The 22764-nt window shown below is 33.8% G+C and overlaps 3 protein-coding genes across 4 annotated transcripts in view; 2 read left to right on the plus strand and 1 right to left on the minus strand.

Annotated features, from left to right (window-relative positions):
- Positions 1 to 2958: 2958 nt before the first annotated feature.
- LOC105342283 (mRNA (2'-O-methyladenosine-N(6)-)-methyltransferase) lies at positions 2959 to 12067 on the plus strand. 2 transcript variants are annotated; one of them, XM_011449177.4, is made up of 14 exons: positions 2959 to 3030; positions 3630 to 3968; positions 4315 to 4496; positions 4643 to 4797; positions 5637 to 5868; positions 5985 to 6084; positions 6206 to 6368; positions 6549 to 6724; positions 6840 to 6926; positions 7213 to 7397; positions 8656 to 8749; positions 9047 to 9147; positions 9451 to 9525; positions 9649 to 12067. In XM_011449177.4, exons 2-14 carry the CDS (start codon positions 3630 to 3632, stop codon positions 9788 to 9790), a joined length of 2031 nt encoding a protein of 676 aa, XP_011447479.2. In that variant the 5' UTR covers positions 2959 to 3030; the 3' UTR covers positions 9791 to 12067. The 2 variants fall into 2 exon arrangements, with proteins under 2 accessions (XP_011447479.2, XP_011447480.2); XM_011449178.4 differs by lacking the exon at positions 2959 to 3030 and adding an exon at positions 3048 to 3194.
- Positions 12068 to 19062: 6995 nt separating this feature from the next.
- On the minus strand, positions 19063 to 21705 carry LOC105342282 (trace amine-associated receptor 3). The gene has a single exon (XM_011449176.4). It carries the CDS (start codon positions 20940 to 20942, stop codon positions 19746 to 19748), a length of 1197 nt encoding a protein of 398 aa, XP_011447478.2. The 5' UTR covers positions 20943 to 21705; the 3' UTR covers positions 19063 to 19745.
- A 216-nt stretch (positions 21706 to 21921) lies between these two features.
- The window catches only part of LOC117680325 (histamine H2 receptor), a 29817-nt gene continuing 28974 nt past the window's right edge, over positions 21922 to 22764 (plus strand). The window contains exon 1 of the mRNA XM_034481566.2: positions 21922 to 22135. The gene's annotated coding sequence lies outside the window, so the exon portion shown is untranslated. The remainder of the gene's footprint in view (positions 22136 to 22764) is intronic.

Raw genomic sequence — 22764 nt, forward strand, 5'->3', positions numbered from 1 at the left:
GAATAGTTTTTGAGAAGAAGATTTTTGAAAAATACCAACAAATTTTCAATAATTCTCAATTATCTCCCTTTTAAAGAGGGCCTGGCCCTTCATTTGAACAAACTTGAATCCCCTTCACCTGGTGGTGCTTTGTGCCAAATTTGGTTGAAATCTGCCCAGTGGTTCTTGAGAAGAAGATGAAAATGTGAAAAGTTAACAACGACGACAACGACAAACAACGGACAAATTGTGATCAGAAAAGCTCACTTGAGCCTTTGGCTCATGTGAGCTAAAAAGGGAAACTTAATGCCTCTTTTTACTTAAAGTTGAACATGACCCAAATATAGACACCATGGATACATATAAACCCTTTAATTTTGATACAACTGATTGCACACCTGAAACTCATGGCTGTTTTATAGAACTCCATATGTTATCTTTGGTTATTTTTTTTCATTTTCTTTATTCCTTGACTAATATATATGAATGTATTTGATGTTACTTCTCTCCTGGCTTGGAATAATTGTGTACATGTATTTGCTAATTTCATCACAACCAAGAAACCAGACCGACGATGCAAGATGTACGTCTTCACAAATGAGACCATCTGTTGAGATGTAATTAATGCGGCTTATATATAGGAGTTGTGGTGACCACAACAAGAAAATGTTGAAAATCATAATACTACATTGGTTTCACAAATTAAAAGATTTCATTTGCTTCAATTCAAATTTTTCTTCATGTTTCAGTGTTAAACTGGACTTGGATTTCAATAATCCACCACCTCCAATTTAGATAAGACAAAATCTTATAAATTCTGTTTACTTCAAAAGTTGTTAGAATTTTAAACCAAGGCCATTTGACATGCCAATATACATGTATTTTAACTTAAAGTAGGCTATCATGCAGCAGTAAATATACCTTGGCAAAATACGTTCAGTGAACAATGTAACCCACTGGGCAATTGAAATGAGTTATGTTGGAAATATACATTTTTTTAATTAAAGGGACTTGGACACGATTTAAGATCAAAAATTTTATTTTTATTTTTTATGTATAAAATGGTTTACTTGTGCATTTTAAATGATTGACCAAAATATTAAATGTGAAAGTCAAGTTACAAGCGAGATTCAGAGGTAAGAATTGATAGTTATGTAAACAAAGCTCGAGTCTTATAGTTGTTTACAAAAAATGTAATGTAGAATTTTACAATTTCTTAGACAAAATGACATGTAAAAAACAATTTAAACTAATTCAATATCTTCATAAATACTATTATCAACAAAAGAAAGTTACATTTGATTAAAACTTACACCAATACAACACATATGAAAAAATGACAATATTCGTCGAGCTTTGTTTGCTCTGTATCTTGCTTATAACTTAATATTTGAGTTTCAAATTTTGACATAGTATTATAAACTTCTATATTTATCAGTATAAACATTGAAAATGGAAAAACAAAATTTGAAAATTTTAAGTCAAATCGCGTCCAAGTCCCTTTAATTGTTGATGTCAAAAATAAAAAGTAGTATTTTTTTACATTCAAAATTGTATTGAGTTTTGAGTTGAACATATAGGGATAGCTGGCATACAGCTGGGGTGGGGTGCAGGCAATATTTCTATTTTTGGTCATATTACAGGCCTGCACGTATATAAAGATTCCACCCCCCCCCCTCCCCCATTCCCTGTCTGGGTTTTGTCCTATAGTGTGTAAACTGATCTAAACAGAGGGGGCCTGGGGTCTTGACCCCCTGGAAAATTCAAATTTACATAGTAAAATTACCGAAAATAGGCCTTGTACCATCCCCCCTCCCCTCTGAACCTCCCCCCCCCCCCCCCCCCCGAGGGAATTTTTTTCCAGTTGACTGCGCATGTTCCTATATATAGACACACGGCATGGACGCTGATAGTTAGGTCTATATAGACATTTATCCATTTAGGGAGCATAGTCAAAAACCCACGATTTTTCTCTCCGTTACACTGCTTTAAACTGAACCCGTGGGTTCCAATTAATGGGGGGGGGGGGGGGGGGTAAGTATGAGTTCGAGGGGTCCTATAACATTAACGTTACGTTACCCCCTCCAAATATAGAATATTCTATACACGCACGTTGGACCCACACAGAACTGTCCATCTCATTATCATGTCAACTTCTGTAGTTGGTTAAAGGGGCATGGTCACGATTTTGGTCAAATTTTATTTTCATGTTTTAATTATTTACAATGCTTTAGAAATGCATTTCTAATGATCAAATAAAATTTGAGAGTCTTTCGTAGAGTTATAAGCAAGAAACAGGGCTTACAATTTCTTGTCATGTAAACAAGGCTCGTGCCCTGTATTTGTTTACATAGGTTCTTTATAGGCCTACCAGTAAAAAATCTTTTTCCAGCTTATTTGTCTATCTTTTTATTTATTTTAAGCATAGATAAACAGTTCCTAACGTTTAACATATTAATTTTAGGTTTGAAACTGATATTTTTACTTCAATGTTCAAAATGTAAAACAAACGCTTTGTTTACATAGCGAAGAATTTCAAGCTCTGTAACGTTAACTCGCTTATGGCTCAACAAATGACACTCAAATTTCGGTTGCCTGTTAAAAATGCCTTTCTAAAGCATTGTAAATATAAAAATCGAAAAATATTTTTTTGACCAAAATCGTGACCATGCCCCTTTAAGGCTTAACTCCTTATTATCGGGGATTGTCGAACTTGTGGTGATGTTGGAACAGACGATTTTTTTCAAAATTGGCGCCATCATTTACTTATGACGTGGCAGATAAAACGCACAAAACGAAAACATATATCTTGCACTATAATCAAAGAATTTCGTTATGTTTTGTTTTAAATGAATTTTCAATCAAAAAAGGTGTTTTTAATTTAGTTTTGTATCTCGTAAAACTGCATCTAGATTAATATACAATCACCGTTTTCTAAAAACTGCATTTTTAAATTTGATTTTTTTATTTATACAGCAATGGCGTCAGGGAAGATTTCACGCGAATCTTCTGGCATCATTTTTAGCCAAATTGCGGAGATTAACTGAAAATGTAACTATATTTGCTTTGCAATTGAAGCAAGATGCATCGGTTTTTTAATTTATATAATTGTCAAATACATTTATGAGACAATGTGGTTGCTTTAATCATTTCATGATAGAGCTGTGCAGATATGACAGTAATCCCCTTTCCAGCAAAATGAGAGAACTAATTTTGTAAGGAACAGGACATGATCATGTGATTTTTTAAAATTTGTAGTTATGCCTGTTTTTATTTTTTTATGTGCATTTATTAGTGCAACATAGAATTTAAATTTCGGAGCATCTTTCGTTCCCGTTTATAATGCAGTCCAAATTTAACAGCGCCAAAATAAATTTCAAATTATCTACTTAGCAGCTCATCTTAATATTACCCTACATATATTTTGTTTATAATCTTCTAAAAAAAATTATTAAATCCAGAATTGGCATTTTTCATATTTATTTTGATTACTTTGATAATATTAGTAGTACATGTATTTGAGTGTATGAGTATTTCCAACATTAGTACAGATTTTATTCACATGTTTCAAATAAATTATATTACTTATTCAGCATTAAACTAATTGTTTGACTGAAATTAACAGTTATGAACCATTGTCTAATTGATAGATGATGATGGAAAACAACATTGTAAAGGTTTCTACAAATGGGGATGGCATTAGTAAAGAAGGTGCTGCCATTCCCCCGGAAAAACCAACTCCGCAGGGAGACAAAGGTCCCGGACCTCTATCTGTTGATATACCTATCCATCATGACATCAAACGACAAGATTCTTTGCCCCTCTCGCCCCAACCCATGTCACCTGATCCAGTCCATGATTTACCAGTGGAATTGTTGCAGATGGGATGGAGAAGATTTTGGAGCAAGAGAGAGCAAAGACCTTATTTTTTCAACAAAAATACAAATGAGTCTTTATGGGAAATGCCTCATTTTCCTGGAATGTCTTCAGTATGTTTCTGGGCATTAATGTTTATTCAGCTACTCAGACTTTCTTCTTGATTTTTTTTTTCTATAAATTTATTTTGTCACATAAATATGAACACTCCTTCTGTGAGTAATTTTAAAATATCATTTTGTATCATTTGAGTCGGTTTGATAAGCAGAATTTTGAAAACCACAAGAAATTTACCAGAACTAGCATTTGTTAATAAACTGTTTGGTTATTTTAATAATAAATTACTCATATAAAACACATTAATGATATAGCATATTAGCTCTTCCTCTAAGCAGAAGTCTACTGGTTTTTAACTCCATCTTGTATACATATATAAATGTTGGTTTTCTTAATTTTCAGCCGCAGAACAACTTTTTAACAGACCCACTAGGCATTGGAGGAGAGGGTCCAACACCGCATCACATGGATGCTCGTCTTAGTCGTCCAAGTACAGATATTCCTCAACCACAAACTGGTGAAAAGAGACGGGCCAGCATGGAGGGACTTGGAAGTCCCTCAAAGAGACCTGCTTTTGCATACAGGTTAGAAATTCCATTAACAGTTTTAAAGATAAGTTTATTAAAATTGTTTTTGTATTAAAAATATTGATGTAATGAAATGAATACAAAGTTTCATGACAAATGATATACTATTTTGCTTACCGTTTTGAACTGTATTGATATTTCAGCCCTTTTTGGAACTTTGACATTCCAACTAATGTGGTGATATTTGAGAGGGTCCCATGCTGCTTGCCCCCGCCAATGCCAGAGGTTGAAAAGTTCAGGACCCAGTTCGTCAACAAACTACGCCAACAATACCAGGAACTCTGTCATACAAGAGAAGGTAATCCATTGTTTTACTGGTAAAAGGCATGACTTTTTTTACATACACAGAGGTATTAAGTTCAAATACTTGTATATAAAGGTATTTTGTAACTCCAAACTTTCACTTTTAAAATTATATAATTAAGGAAATAAAATATATATAATTGTTATTAGAAATTTTAAGTAAGTCAACAAAGGTCAAAAGTTCTATCAGACCTACAGTACCGATCAGACTCAACCTAACAGAAAGTAAACCCCAACTAAACCCTGGGTTTACTTTCTGGGTCTACTCCTGGTTTACTAGAGTGGACCCAGAGTAAACCCAAAGTGAACACAGAGAGTAAACCCAGTCAAAAGGATACCCCTGACAGCAGACAGTAACTGTTTATGCGGAATATGCAAGGGGCAGGAATTACAGGCAGTAGGATGGTAAGATAAAAGACAGGTCTGCTTCACACTTCAGTGCGTACAGTTGACCTCAAAAGCAATTTCCAAGTAAATCCTGAGTAAACCCAAAGTAAACCCCAAGTGGACCCAAATTTTTAAAAAGCAAACCCAGAGTAAACTCCAAAAGTGAACCTGGGGTTTAGTTTGGGTTTCCTCTGGTGTTAGGTTGGGTCTGATTGGTACTGAACCTTAATATTTTAGCCATAAACAATTTTTAGTTTAGAAAAATCTCTATATTCCCTGAAGTTTAGTTGGGGTTTACTCTGGTGTAAGTTTGGGTCTGATCGGTACTGTACCTTAATGTTTTAGCCATAAACTATTACCGGTAGTTGAGAAAAATCTCTACATTCCCAAAAGTTTGAAATAAACATGAAAGTAATTCATGTATTTATTTTCACCATTAACATTCAGGTATTGATGCCCCATCAGAATCTTTTAATCGCTGGTTATTGGAAAGAAAAGTTTGTGATCGAGGGAAAGACCCGATGCTGCCTTCTCAGTGCACGCCGGAGGTGTCTCAGTCTATGTACAGAGAGATAATGAACGACATCCCTGTCAAACTGGTCAAACCCAAGTACACAGGGGATGCCAGGAAACAGTTGTTCAAGTATGCCGAGTCAGCAAAGAGAATGATTGAAACTAGGTATGCTGCATTTGACCTCTTGATTTCCATGAAGTATATAAAGTAATTGCATTTTAATATAAAATCAACACAGAAAGAGATGCAATGGTATAAACACAATTGGTTTTCAATTGCAGGAGTGCTTCCTCTGATAGCAGAAAGATTGTTAAATGGAATGTAGAAGACACTATTACATGGCTACGGAAACAAGGATCTCCTTCGTATGAGGATTATTTGGTGAGTGCATCTGTAGTGTCCTACCTGACAGTTGTTCATAAGTTTGACCTACCTTCTAGTGTACATTGTAGGGGTTGAGATAGTGTTTTTGATAATGTTTGTATTTTGAATGACTTTCCAGGAGAGACTGGCCCACCTGAAGAGGCAGTGTCAGCCACACTTAACAGAGACGGCAAAGTCCTCAGTGGAAGGGATCTGCAGTAAGATGTACAATATATCCTGTGAGAGTGTCCGCAAAATCCATGAGTTTCACTGGCAGTTATTGAAAGAGCATGGAATTAAGGGTCAGTATATATTAATTGAAATATATGCTTTAACATTTAGATCTAATAATTTCATTTGGATGATATTTCACCATATTACATGTATTAAAAACATCTATTAAAGTGTAGTAAGCATTATTTTTTTGTCAAGAACCATTCATGTCAGCACATATAGATTAAGAGTTTAGATTTTCCTTACAGAACCAGCCAAGTTTCCTGATCCAATCAACCCTAGAAAAGTGTTGTGTTACCCTATACAGATGTGTGTGCCATGTCCAAGGCTACAAACTGTTGAATTGATGCAGGACAAAGAAACTCATACACTGAAATGCAATGGAGAAATACTCAAGATCAACAGTTCACACTTCTGCAAACTGGTAAATATTTATATAAGTGTCTCTACTTTATATGAACATGCATGCATGATACGTAAGAGTGATACAATCTATTACACCATATGTTAGTATACATATGCCGTATGCAATGTTTCAGGAACAGTTATACAAATTGAACTGTCGAGATGATCCAAGATTTGACCATTTCCTGGGACGGGTTTGGTGTTTACTACGCAGATATCATGTAAGCTTTATAGGAGTGTATCGTCTTTTTTATCAAAATGATCTAAAATATTAATTGATGATGACTACTGGTTGAGTTTTTAAATACTGGAAATATTTACATGTATTCCAACTCTTAAAAAAGATATTTTAACCATATTTAGATTTTAAATGCAATTTAGGAAGTGCATTAGACAAAACCAAATTAAATCTGAGTAAAGATAAGCCTAAAATATATTTTGTATGTAAAGCCTTCAAATGTTTGCCTGCTAATGATAACAATATATGTGTTTTGATATTTGTTTCAGACACTTTTTGGACTTGGTCCAAATGAGGGCTTTGGTTTACAGGGTGCTCTGTCTGTCTCAGTTTTTGAATGTTTGCATCGAGTATTTGGTGTTACCTTTGAATGTTTTGCATCACCGTTGAATTGCTATTTCAAGCAATATTGCTCTGCATTTGAGGATACTGATGGGTACTTTGGATCTCGTGGGTATGTACATAACATTTCCTAGTAAACTTTTCTGTCAGGCTATGTAAATTTTCTTTGCACATTTCATTTTCATGGATTTTTTCGAGTATATACATACATGTATATATTGGAAAAAGTCAATGAAAATGAAATATGTAAAGACCATTTACCCGTCTTAAATCCCACTATATAGCCAGATTATTGTAACATTTCCTGAAAAATTATAACTTATTTAACAGAAAATGTTAATGTATATACAGTATGGAGTGATTTACACAAAACGGACATGAGAAATACAGTCTAGACTGCCTTAGCGACTCTCTGTATTAAGCGACTGTCTTATGCGACCATACTTAGACCGCCCAACATAATTTCCTATATGAAAACCTTGCATTAAGCGACCCCCTGCCTTACATGACAAGCGGCCGTCATTTTTTAGTTCCAAACTGCTGTTTGGACTGTTTTAAGCGACCTAGCAAATAAAAATGGCGTCCCAAGCTGAGAAACAATTAGAAGTGTTTTGTTTTGATAACCAATTAGAATATTTATCACCTTTCATGTAAACGGTTATTACCATTACCCCCATACGTGAGGTTTTTCAAGACTCGCGCTATATCTCTATTGACGACATTTGTCGCACCCTGTATAAACAAACATGGCGGCCCGACAATAATTGAAATTCTATAAACATTGGTTTTTTAGCTGGTTTTTTTTTTTTTGTTTCTTGGTAAACGGATTTCTCGGCCAAACTCATCTGGGCATGTACAAGTTCAAGTTGAATCCACGCATTGATATTTAAAAAGAAGTTGTGTTATTAACATGTGTATAAAGAAGAAATTGGGAGGGTGCTTAGTCAGTTAAACAAACTAGCTGCATGTCTGTAGCTCCTGGTCTGAAAAATTTGGATGGATCTTCTATACTCGTAAAAGATATATAAATTAACTACATACATATGTATGTATTTGGTACCAACTATTAAGGATAGATTAAATGTACCTCAAAGATTGTGAAGTTAGTCTTGGACTGTGTTATGTGACTCCCTGTCTTATGTGACCTTTTTTTTATTGGCCCCTTGGATGGTCACAGGACAGTCTAGACTGTAATTATTTGAATATTCTTTTCTATTCTGTGTCACTTACCTGTACAAAACTTGTAGCAAAAATGATCCCAGAATATATCCTTTCTTCATATATATGTACATGAATTTGACAACACATTTAAATACCAAATGTTGTTTTTACATAATTTCCATTTTTGAGTCTGACTCTGACTTTTACAGGCCCGTCCTGAATTTTAAACCAGTAAGTGGCTCTTTTGAGGCCAATCCACCATTTAGTGAAGAACTCATGGAAGCCATGGTAGACCATTTTGAGGTAGGAATGAAAGGTTGATTTTTTAAAGAATCAAGGGTTGAAGAAAGCACTCTACTGAATACAAAGGAATCTCTGAATGTGCATCTATTTTATTGGCCTCTTATAAAGCAAGGATATTTATATAGTTTTCATTTTTTTCAAATCACATTTTATGTATACAGGTTTATATCAAGTCAAACAAAATTTATGTTCATTATGTATGTAGTAGTGCTATAGTTTAAATTTTACATTAGAATTTGGCTATTATTCTGTTAAAATTGTTAGACTAAGTTTTTGCCATTATTTTGAATTTGATAGAACCTGCTACAGGAATCCAAAGAGCCGTTGTCATTCTGTGTGTTTGTCCCTGAGTGGCGAGACCCTCCCACTGAAGCTCTGATCAGACTGGAGTCCAGCAGGTGCTTGTTTTTTCTTTAACTACAAGTCATCCAGATAGATGAATTGGAACCATCACAGGATATATGTGCTCTCACAAATTAGAAAGTTTATGCTATGAAGTTACCATGAAACCTCAAATCTTGAGTATTTCATATGATAGAATAAATAAAAAAAATAAATATTAATTCCACTGCTTAAATTAATTTTGTATATAAAGGCATAAATTTGTTTGACGGATCATGTTTGAAAATTTCTGATCACATTGTAAACATAAGTACAGAAGATGACAAATTGAAATTTGGAAGAGTTGTCTTTCTTTTCAGATATAAAAGAAAATCTGTGGTGTTACCTCCTTATGAACACGAGTATCGCCATGGTTTTCAACATATGTGCCCTAAGTGAGTAATGGCTTTCATATAAGCAGCTGTCATTATATATGAATATGAAAGGTAGAGGAAAAGGGTTAGTAATGTTATGTTTGTGTATTAAATGCATATATTATAAATTCTTGCTTTGAATAGGGACGATATGAATGTGAAATCAAGCCATGGGACACTTGTGGTATTTCTACAAAATGATGCCGGCTTTCAACGCTGGAATCCAACACCTGAAAAAATTAAAGAACTTCTTCTGGCTGCTAAACCAAAGGATACTGTTGTTTGATGTGTTTTTACCCTGAAATTCAAATGGAGCAAAAATCTAGCAGGAGTTTGAAACTTGAAAGAAACCTAGGATATTGTGGACACTGCATTATTTGTGTTTCATTAGTTCAGACTAACATCTTGACTAGATTGTCTGAAATTGTTTAGTGGTAGGTTTTATGTTCGCATTATTCTAGTTGTATTATAACAACTCCCCTTGCTCGGTGCATTTGGCTGTAAGTTTAAAGCATCCATGCGAGACAAAGGCAGCAGAACTCATGTTGACACCTGAGAAGATGGGGCACCTGCTTCTCCTCTCTCCATTCATCACCCTGACTACACCACAACTTGAACAAAACTTACATGAACATATAGATTACAGTACTTTTTAACATGCAAATGTTTGCATATAGTGAAATATTTTACAAATAATATGATTTCTCGAGTTTGGCAAAAATTGTTACCAAGCAAATGTTTCAGAAAGGTCTTTTCGGTAGAAAGAAAAGTTTTATTTGAATTTTCAGTCATTTAAAGCAGCAAACATTACATCTACTCAAACAGTGAAAAGCATAAAATTTGCAGAAGTGTGAAAATATCCATGGTAACAGTAAACGATCACAGTTAGTAATGTTTGGTATGTAGATTTTATCTCCATTGTGTATAACATTGTTGTAGGATCATACATCTTTGTTTAATTGTTTCTATGTAGAGTGTAAATTTTATATAGAGTTTTATTTTCATTGTAAATAGTACATATTGTTAATGTTGTCCTATGTCATATGTGTTCTGTACATATATATGTGTAATTTCTGTGCATTATACATTGTCTGCATGCCATAATGGTACACATATTCCTGGTACACAGTACGTTGTTTTGATGTGCTTTGTTTATAGCTGTAGCAAGCACATTGCGTATAAGATTCATCGTACATTATACAATGAATAGTTATAGTGTTTGGTGTGTTTTACTTGTTTCCGTCTGAAATCCACACTGGAGACTTGGAGGATGACACTCAAAGTTGATCTCTTGTTATTTATTGCTGCATGTACTTCAGTGTTTTGAGTTGACCCTGTTCTGTTACTGTTAAGATACATGTCCATTTGTTATGTCCAATATTCATGCTGTGGTGTTTTTTTTTCTCTCAGTGTTTCAGATTTTTATAATGCATGCATGGTTTATTTAGTTTTATATTCTTTTTATTCTTATAGACCTGTTACATTTTTATTGCATTATAGATATTACTTAATCATTTTATTTGACTTTAATGTGTTTCACATTTTATTACAGTTCGCATTTTTATGATACAGTGTACAAATACATTTTGAAAATTCATAGAATTTTCAAAATTAAAAAAAAAGGAAATATAGGTTTTCCAGAAATTGATACTTTAATTTAACTTATATATATTAAAATGATTTGATTTTACTTTTCATAAATAATTTCAATGACATGTGGATTGAGCAAATATGATGCATATTAAGCCTACTTTAACATTGATACTATCACACTTAAACAACTTTTTTAGCTTCCACTTATATTTTCTCACTTGATAAACACAGTATGTATATTTAAGAACTGCTATAACATATTCATTATGGGGTGTTTTTCTTCATTTTATGAACAGCGAAATGCAATAGATTAAGATACATAGAGTTCATATTACCATAAATTCTAGATTGCCTTAATCTTCATTTTGCAAAATCTATTATAATAAATATTGTGGAATCAATTATGTATGAAGGACAGCTGATGGTGATTTAGTGAATTAATAATCAAGTAAAGAGACTATCAACATTGTTTTTTTTATGTAAATTGTGTGTAAGGGTTGATAATCCCTTGTTCTATTAGAAATGTTATAACTTCTACAGTATTTGTTCACTTACAGAAATTTACAGCAAAAAGCGCACTGGGGATGGTTTCATAGCCTTTCATTTGTCAAGTTACCAAATCTAATGGCAACTATTTCATCACATTTATTTTTGTATCCTGTTAAATTATGAATGGTTTTTTTTCATTTTCAAAGATTGTACATTGCAAGTCCTTTGTTCAAATTACTTAACATCGATACAGGGTTTGATAAATACGATTATCAGAGAACCTGGACTTGTTTCGATGATTTACTTAACAGTAAATTGTATTTTTCTGACTGAGAATCCATGTATCAGTAATTGCATTTGAACAGTCCACAATGGAATTCAGTCCAGTTGTTATTCATTATTATTGTTCTATAAATGCCAACATTGTATCAACAAAATGTATTGAAGAACCTAAGATAGATAAATACTAGTATCTGCAAAGTTCTTTTCTTGAATTAGTTTATTTTAAACTTGAACATTTAAAGTTGAAGTTTTGTTCAAATATATACCCGGTATACATGCTTTTGTTTCACTACTCAAGCATAGGTTTTATCACAGCAATGAAAACCTGGAGCATTTTTGGAGTTTTACTTGTATGTCTTCAGCTGTCTATCTGCAAGCCTGTATTGAATCGCCGATATAAATTAATTAATGATAAATAAATTAATGATCTCAGATATATCTTAATTCAAATAATCAGGTGATTCATTTTGTGAGGAGAAGTGGAGAGGTGGTTATAGAATGGTAAACATTCAAAAAAAAAATTCTCTTCAATACTATTCCCACGCACACGCGAAATCTCTAAAAACATTTATCGTTATAAATTGCTTTCTCCTTTTTTAAGGGTGATGGGGTTCTTTTAAGGCTTGTTCAACTGAGCGGATGCTTGCAAGGGCTCACCGAAATTCCCTATACCCGCAACATAAACTTTGCCAAATGCTCGCGAGCATTCCTTTGTTGAACACGCCTCAGGTTCTTTTAGTTACCATGTATCTAAGATCAATTAGGAGTAACCTTCAGGTCAAAATGAAAGTCATGGTAGTGCATTATTCCTTCTTTTTTTTTTTTTACCAGTTTTGCAATAGATAACAAAGGTTTAAATATTCATCAAGGATACATTACTTGTTATAATATGTTTGTTTTAAAGGAAATTATCTAAAATTCTCAAAAATGCATAGTTTTGAATTTTCATGAGACCATTTTTTACAAAAAGAATATTCATCAAATTTAATTTTTTCCATAGCCTAAACAAAAGAGTAGTAACAAAACAATATTACAGAGCAAATACTGTATGCATTATTAATTGTTAAAACGGCTTTAATTCAGCGATGTTTCTGTCATTGCTGTTTTTCCGTTGCCATAGGAACGTTAAAACATTTATCTATTTGGACACTGTAGAATTAAAAATCATGTCTTCCTTAAAAGTAATTAATAGTAAACAATTAATCTTTTAAACAACATAAAAGAACACTACACACACTTCTGCTAATAATTACTGGTTTTGAATGTGAAATTTCATTCTGGTTACCAAGGAAATGCTTTTCCTTAGATACCACAAATTGATTAATTGTGGTTGAAATCTACATTTTTGTATTTTCTTGTTATTGTTGAAGGAAAAAAACTCTATTCTCAAAATAATTCAGTCAATATTTACTATTTATAAAATGCACAAAGCTATGTAACCTTCTCTCTTTAATACGAAAATATAGCTGAATATAGTGGAAAATGGGACTTTTCGTCAGGCCAGGAAAAAAAAAAGAAAAGTTGTTTAACTGATTTTATTATCTTAAATGAAAGTTTAAAATGTGTTTTTTCTTTCTGTATGAAAGACTGTATATCATATATCGTTGCGCCTCTGAAAAATCTTAGCTTAAAAATTGGTTGTTTTATTGAATTTTCAGTTGTGAAAACTGTATGGTTATTATGGTTTCCATGGCAACAAAGTTAAGAAAAATATTCAAATTATTCTTTAATGAAATTTTTATATTAGCTTTGTTCATTTACCTTAAGTAAGAAAAAAATGGATTTTACAAAACCACCTATAAATATTTTGGTATTTAATGTGGTATATTTGAGTGTTTTTTCCTAGACACGTTACCATGGTAACAATAATCGATATGTAAAATTGTAAGGAATGCATTCAAATTTCTAAAACTTGTGATTTTATTCATTTTATCAATAATGCTTTATATTTTCATAGGATTTTTTGAAAAAAAAATTTTTGCACTTTCCAAAAAATTCTCGATGATTACAGACAGCCTCTACCAGTCCTAGGAGGTCATTTTGTTTTGATAACCAGTTGTACATATCCCTTTTCACATCCTGTTTGTTTATAAGCACATGCGATTGAAGCCATTTGAAATGTGTTGTACATTGATCTCCATTATGAATAATATATAACTCATTTTCGTTCTGGCATGGGCCAATGTACCAGATAGGAAATAAAGCCGAATACATAAAACAGGACAAGGCAATTGCTAAGCGATGCAGTATATGTCAAATTTGGATTATTAAAATCTCCTATTAAGTTGTTTTTTTATATGTAAACTGTCAAGCTACATTAGCTTGAAAAAAATGTAAGCGAGAAATAGTTCATCAAATTAGCTTAGAATACATCTGTGTTGTTTTTTAAACAAATATTTGTTGTATATAAAAAGTATCAATTAATTCGACCAAACCCTGAACAACTTTTTTTCAAAGTAAGTTAATATCGACGATATCAATGCACTTTGTAAAAAACAATTTTTTCAAAGTGCGTTGAGTTGGTCCCAAAATTAATGCACTTTGATTATTATTTTTTTGCAAAGTGCGTTGCAACACACGTAACATCGTCTTTGAAAATGTAGAGGGGGGGGGGGGGCAGACTTATTCAAAATTCGAAAGGGAAAAAAGAATTAAATCACATACTTATTTGCCAATCTTCAAAACTCTTTAAATGTTTACCCACCCCACCCCTTTTTCAACCAACTGCTCCTCCAGTAAAGTCTTGCATCATTACAACGCACCTGACAATCAGTCAAATGCAACACAACAGGAAATAATAACATTTTACCAAGCGCTGAGTTGAATGAGAAGACAATTTCGAAGTGGTAATAAAGTACATTCTTTACAGAGGAAGATCGATGTAAGTCTCTTCATAAGATGTGAAGTGGTGCACGCGAAAGATATGTCACATTATGCAACATCTGAAGGACAATAATGTGTTCTTCACCTTTAAGTATTGTATTTAAGCGGTGATACATACATTATTTGTAATTTACATGTAATTAAGGCTTACATTTACTAAGGGAATGCAAAAATTCCACTTATAGGAACGAATGAGGTATCATTTTTGAAAAAATTCCAATTTTGACCAATTTTAGGTTGAGACTTCTCCTTTTTTATGTTTTTAAAACATATTTTTAAGATGACGTCTAGACATTCATAGTTTTTTTTTAAAAATCCTTTATAGCACTGTAAATGGTTCAAGTTTGAGAAAGAAAATGCTGAGATGCTGAATTTTAGATTATGTATATATCGGTCACAAAAATAAAGAAAATAATTTTTTTGTATTATGAAATTATATTACAAACAATGTGAACCATTTGGTTATGATCTTTCATCTTAGTATCTGCCAGCTGGGGATATATAACGCCTATACGCCCCTGTCCTTTCACGTTACAAGTGCGTTTCTATGTACCCTTTACATGGATGACCATGCTTATGTATATTGCTTAGGTTAAAACCGTTCGGTACATGTACAATCGAGTGCAATATTTTAGCCAATAGGAATAAGGAATCATTCTTTGAGTATTATGAGGTGATCGAATACGATCGGGCGTGATCAAATAAAAAAAAGCCCGAAGGGCTTTATGATAGATTTGTTCACGTCCGACCGTGTTTGATCACCTCATAATATTCAAAGAATGATTACTTATTACTTGTATTTACATTATTTTCATCAGCTGTAAGATTAAATATTAAAATAGCCATTGATGAAATTTATTGTACTATAAATCACAAAATCGATTCTTAGTTTATCACAGACAAAGACACTGAAAAATGTAAATCTATCATGACATGCGTCTGCAAATTTGCGACTCTATTTAAAATTAATTTTTAACTATTCAATTTGTTACTACGTACAAAATCGCCTTTTAATGGCTGATTCTTGATTCAAACTTTAAATATTGTTTATTTGGCGGCCTTCATAAATCCCCGTCGATTAATTATTATTGCCTGACGTCATATCTAAGGTTTAAAAGTTGCCTTCTCCGAAACAGCGCAGACAATGGGAGCAAGTAATATCACGATTTTTCACAAAAAGATTAACAGATGCATGTTTAATGTGTCAGCATTTACATTCACAATTGATAAGAATGTTATATAAGATGTAATAACATCAGTGAGCAAGAGTTTTCAAGTAAAGGGCTGTTCACCATGCACGTGTGTAATCCTGATTAAAAAATAGATTTAGCCATACATGTAGTTGAACGGTGGAAATGGGGGGGGGGGGGGGTGATCGCAGCAAGTTGTTGCAAATTGTTTATTACGGTACAATGTAAGTAATAATTGGTGTTGGATTGTCATACCAAAGAATCGTCAGTTTGGATTAAAACAAATATATATTGATATAGCTTGAATGTTTACTGGAGGAACTAAATCGCCGAAGCGGGGTGTGACTTAGCCTGTTTCCCTGGCCTACCCATAATGCTCCGCACCAGTAGCTTGCGGAGCATTATGGGTAGGCCAGGGAAACAGGCTATTCGATCGATTGGGCGACTTCATTCATCTTGAAAGGGGCACAAAACCCGTGTGTCTTACTAAATGTACATCAATACTACATTAAACAATTGCTAGTCAAGTGTGTGTGTTAATTCGATAGATTTCTTCCAAAACATTCGATTCAAAGTAAAATATATGTAGTTGTTACAAAACAAATGTCAAAAAATTCATTTGACCCCCCTCCCCATGGATCAATGCCAATAGATGAGTTCATTCAAACCATCGCAGGCACGTAGTATCAGGTAGTATCACTTTTTCTTGCAGCAACAAATTTTTTTTAATTTACATATAAAAAATTGAATTATCATGGAGTTGCCCCCCCCCCCCCCCACTTTTTTGGGAGTATGTAAAAAGAATTGATATGAAAATAAGGAAATGAGGAGTGAAATTGAAGTAATATACTACAGGATTTTAAAGATTTAGGAAAAGTTGAAATTTCCTTTTTTTTTTTTTGCTTGTCAAGATTTTTTGGATGAGTCTGCCCCCCCCCCCACTTTCAAAAACGATGCTACGTGCCTGCATCGGATCGAGATCTCAGCCGTTGCGTGAATGGTAAAGCAGGACTTCGCGCCAAAATGTCTCATTTATAGTTTTTGCGCGTCGAATAGTGGCCGAGTCCAAATGGGACCACAGAAGAATACTCCACTACACCGTGTGTACACATCGCAGGCACGTAAAAACGGGGGTGGGGAGTGGGGACTGCTTCTCCCTTTTTTGCAGCAGACACATTTCTTAACTTTACATATTTAATAAATGAAAATTGTCGGAGCATGTAATAAATGAAACTGAAAATAAGGAATCTAATTGAATTGAAGTTACAATTTGGATTTTTTTTCATGATTTTGAGAATTCGCCCTTTTTATATATTGCTTGTCAAGATGATTTGGATAAAGCTGCCCCACACACTTTCTAAAACAATACGTGCTTGAATATCCTTTCCTATTTCCTATGGTGGACATTTAATAAAATGATTTAATTTCAAGCGATTATGTGCACACTTTTTTTCACACGACCAGTCGAGCTGGTACACAGACATTTAACCCGACCGGACCTATCGTTTACTAGACAATGTCGGTCGGACGTGCCTTAGTGTCAAACCTTGATACATGTACATGCACTAGAATTTATGATCAGCAGCGAAAAATTAAAATTCATTTCTTAAAAGATAGCCTAATTAAAACATGCATGCTTCCATTGAATAAATTTGTTTAGTCAGGCAAGCTTTTTGGAAAGCTATTACTTGTATTGATGTAGGTTTGATGCAGGTAGTGGTCAGCCACATTAAAGTCAGCTTCCAGCCACGACTTTACGTACTTCCCATAGTTCACTGACAATGTTTATCTTGTCCAATATTACCACACGCCGTGCACGCATCCTTTGTTGTAGAGCCACATATATGAACTTCCTATATACATGTGCACATTTTCAAAGTACGATTACGACTCAAAGAAACTATTGTTTAGATATTATAGCAGAATCTCTTGTGACAAACTGAGACATGAATTTTAGTTGTTCTTTCACAAACATGAAAAGTGCGATTGATTTTTATAACGATTTACACCCCTTTTCCAAAAGTTCATTTCGTGACATATCTCTCGACAATCTGAAACCAAGAAATGAAATATTTGAATACAAAACTCCAGAACCATATTTTTAACCGTGCATTTCATTGGTGGATTAAAAAAATGTGAGTTTTAAGAGACACATTTCTCGAGATATATAACATATTTCTTGCTATATTATAAACTTAAATCCATTCGACTGATAAAATTATTGTAAGTAACTTATCAACACCTGATTCGCCTATTGCAATTTGCAAGCAAATTGCAAGCAATTTACAACATCCCACACTGAACATTCAAAACTATATTCATATTGCTTCTCATTACCATTTCTATAGATGTACATGTATATAGCGAGAATTCCGAAATTTTTATCATAACAACTACTTCTATAAATCTTTACAGTATAAAATTAATAAAAGTACTGAAGTACTGACGGGAGTTGATTTTATCGATTATTATTTATCTTAAAATCAACGATATGTTATTTTGCTTGGCAAGTAGTTTATAATCTCTATTTGAATTACGCACATTTTTATAATATGGATTCTCGGACTTTTTCTACAAGAATTTCGAGAAAACCTCTTATGAATCATGTTGTCTTATATTAAAAAATAGAATTGATTTCATTAAACTATGTATCGGTATTCGAAATATTTTTTTAAAAAGTGTATGGATCCAACCAATAATGAACTTTAGTCTCGTTCAACCAGATGCTTGGCTGTCTCCGTTAATCTCCGACAAGTAAGAGATACCATGTCACGTGATAGCTTGATGATGCGACCTCTAAGTATAGACTTACTCTCTGCTTGTCGCAGATGTACGGAGAACGCCGATGGTTGAACGAGCCTATATTGAACTCTGGCGTAGGAATACATACGACTGCAAAAAACTTCTAAATTGTTCGTGCTATTTAAAATCTGACTATTTCTTAGGTATTTATAAATAAGTTTCCTTTTTTGAAAATGCTTCAGCGTACATTACATCGAATTTATCGATAATTTTCAAGAACTAACTCTTATCAGCGGTGATGATTGTGCTTAGGTCCACACACTGTTTCAGTTTCGGTTTGATTAAAATCAACTCCCAAAAATACAAGCAAGACAAACACTAAAATAGGTTGCATTTAATTGACAAAACATACAGCACCAATTTCATTCAAAATTTCCCATTTTAAAAAAAAATAAATAAATGAAGGCATGTACAGACTTGATATTTTCAACAAACATAAAACTGGATGCCAATGATATTTTGCCCCAGTCTCAGTTGGTAATTTACTAGTATATAGGTTCTACGTGAGGAAAACGACATTTCTTTTCAGGTATATATACATGCCATGAAAGGTCATTGCTATCTATTGCAAAACTATTCCTTAAAAGAGATATATAGTTTTACTAAAAACAATGAACATAGAATACTTGACAGCAATGTTTGCTGTAATACATATTTCCCAATAGCAATTAAGATTTCTAGCGAAAAGTTGTTGAAACATTGTTGTTGTTATGAACATTAAAAATGCAAAACAATTTAAAGTCCATTTCTTGCTGTATTGTTTATTTCCCAATAGCAATTAAGATTTTTATTGAAGGCAGTCAAAAGGTTATGAACATTAAAAACACATCAATTTAAAGTCCATTTCTAGTGTTTTATTAAATAAAAAATTCAATTGCATGGATACACATTAGTTTGGCACAATACGAATGTCAATAATATTCTTTTATCACTCCACTCTCGACGCAAACGACGCCATGCATCATTTCTATGTCTGTTTTGTTGTAGGTCTATTTTCTTATTTTAAGTCTGGCCAATATCAGTTTCTGTACTCTTTTTTTCACTGTTTCCAGAAACAGCGCTTATTGTCTCCTTGCTTGCATAGTTTTCAGACACCACGCTTATAGAGACTGCATTTTTCTCATCCACGGAATCGGAAGACGACGCTGCAGACGGCAAGCTTTTCTTTACAGTCTTAAATGGCGAAAGAAAAATAAAGGTAAACATTCTCCATAGAATTCCACGGAACCGCTCATCAGACAGTCCGTAGATGAAAGGGTTTGCAACATTGTTAATATATACGGTCCAATAAAAGAAATTGAATAGGCTATGAGCCGTAGAGTTCATTGTACACTCGAGATCCTCGTCAAAATGAAACACAAGACCGGTGATGATATGAGGCAAGGTTGTCAAAATAAAAACCGTTGTAATTATGAAAAAAGTGATGGTCGTTTTCCTCGTGTGTATATTTGAGTTCCGCCGACCGATACAACTGCTGTGAGATGTTTTCGGCAACTGGAAACTTTTAGAGTGAAACCTCACTTTTTTCATTATGAAGTAATACGAAACTGTTAAAAATATGCTGACCATGATAAAAGCTGAACCAAGGATGAAGTAGTAACCTTTTGCAATTCTATTGGCGATGGAATTCGTTGCTAAGTAGCATTTGTAACCTGTTTCGTTGCTAGAGGACAAATGCAATTGGTTGTTTTCATACAAAAACGGAACACACCACGACGCAAGGAGAACAGCCGCCACGATTGCAAAAGCGCTGTATTTAGCATTTTTATGGTTAAGTTGTTTCTTTAATGGACAACATATCTTGCGGTATCTGTCAAAAGCGATGAGGCTCAGACTACAAGATCCGGTCATACCTAAGGTGAATGTCACAAACAGGCCCCCACGACAGAGAATATCAGACGGAAACGTTACCGGATGTAACAGATACACAATAACCCAAGGTATCCCAAGGACACAGTTACCGGTGTCCAAGACTGCCAGGAATAGGACGTAGAATCGGTAGTTGGTTCCTCGCTTAAACTTTGCACTGTACAAAATTATAACCACTACATTTCCAAAGACGCCGATTACTAATAGAATCACTAGAAAAACGACCCCAAGCATATTTCTATGTACCAGTTCGGCGTTTATGATTTCTACGGACAAGTTTTGGGGATAACGGTCCTTAAAAATTTCACTGTAACAATCCAATGACTTCATGATGATAAGAAAAGTGTTTTCACCTCAATATCCGTTGGTTTTTTAATAAATTGTCCTCTTGAAATGTATAACTAGAGTGATGTCATGAACATGACTCCTTTTGCCGCTTTGTCTAAGAGAAACAGCAAACGGGATACGACTTCCGATGACACAACACACAAGTGCGACAGTCTAATTCGAGTTCCGTGATTGAACATAATTCAAACTCTATATATATACTTGTACTTCAAGGGTGGCTTTCACAAACTTCAAGTTTATCCCGTGTTATCTCAATCTCGACTTTCACGCCAAACAGGATGCAATTTTGAGAGTTTAAAAAGTCATATCATATGAAGGCGTTAAAGGGACACACACAATATTTTTTTGGCGTTTGCTTTCTAGCTACCCAGCATTTGTTCTAATGAAATGCTGCTTTCTTACTGAAAACTTATATAGAGTCAATTGTCACCAAAATCACCCCCAATGACATGCATTTTAACATGAATCGCGCTATGTCAATTTTCCATACTTTAGAATGTAAGACACAAACACATTTTATACAGAGTGAAACGATGATATAATTTCAGATTTATAATCAGATCTTTTACTTGATTTATAATTACCTTTTTTAAAACTTATTCCTTTTTGTTAGTTCAAACAAGAAACCAGTTCGTTCACGCAAACGATTTCCTCAACCTTTCCAGGCCGCCGTTAAAACAGCTGATCCAATGTATATGTAGGATGGTCAAATAGGTTTTTTTTAGGTTGTTGTCATTGTCCAATCATACCCGACCCCCATGCACGCTCACCAGTCAGTATCTAATTATCAAAGGTATTAATTTTATTTACATTGTACATCGACATTCTCCCCTGGAGCTGTTTTACCATACGCGTCAGACACTAGCTATTGAATCTATTTTCTTGGGTAGATAGTTATGATTCGGTGAATTCGTGTAGAATAACTAAATGACGCTTTTAAAACCTGGTCAGTATATTTAATAGTTGGGCACATCATTCGCAAATGTAAACAACTCAGAGGAATTTATCGACAAAATTGCGATAAATTTACACGTGGATTTTTGTCTAATACTAGTATGTAAACGAGTGGACAGTCATATAATTTGAGGATTGGCTTAAAAAAACAAAAGCAATCTAATACTAATAGCCAAAAATGCAATGATGTTGGTGGAATTCTGTGAAAACAACTTTTTATGGTAGGTATTTATTTTATTAATAGTGTTGAAAGACTCACTGGTGTCATACTCAATTAAATAAATGTCTAGTATAGTATAGTTTATTAGCTCAAAACCACATGTCTAGTGTAGCTCCGTGCTGCAACGCAAGTAAACACAAGAATGACTCCCATGTTAGGCATATACCTGTACCGATTTCAAATGAACAGTAACAACCATAAAACAGAAACACCCATCTGACTATTTTTCTCTCCCCCCCCCCCCCCCTTTCCAAATTTTGCCAAAATGATCTAACAAACTCTAAAATCAACAAACTCTGCGATACTGCCGTTCGTTGAGGAATGGATCCTAATACAGCACTGCTGTTCAGCAAATTATCAATAAAGGTATAATATCTATAACATTCCTTGTTTGAGGATCGTACTTATTCTAGAACAATTAAAATGATGACGTACTTGTAAATGTATGCAAGCCTACAGGCTAAGGCACTCCAACAGCCGATTACATTATCTTTGTACTTATATAATTTTGAACTTGCATGGTTTACGGATGGATTGAAATGAACCTCAAGACAGATTTCAAAGACTACCGTAACTTTTTGACATCGAATTAGGTAGAGGAAAATGACGAAACTTACATGTACGACTTAT

This window comes from Magallana gigas, chromosome 3 (genome assembly GCF_963853765.1).
Source record: "Magallana gigas chromosome 3, xbMagGiga1.1, whole genome shotgun sequence".
NCBI classification, from domain to species: domain Eukaryota; kingdom Metazoa; phylum Mollusca; class Bivalvia; order Ostreida; family Ostreidae; genus Magallana; species Magallana gigas.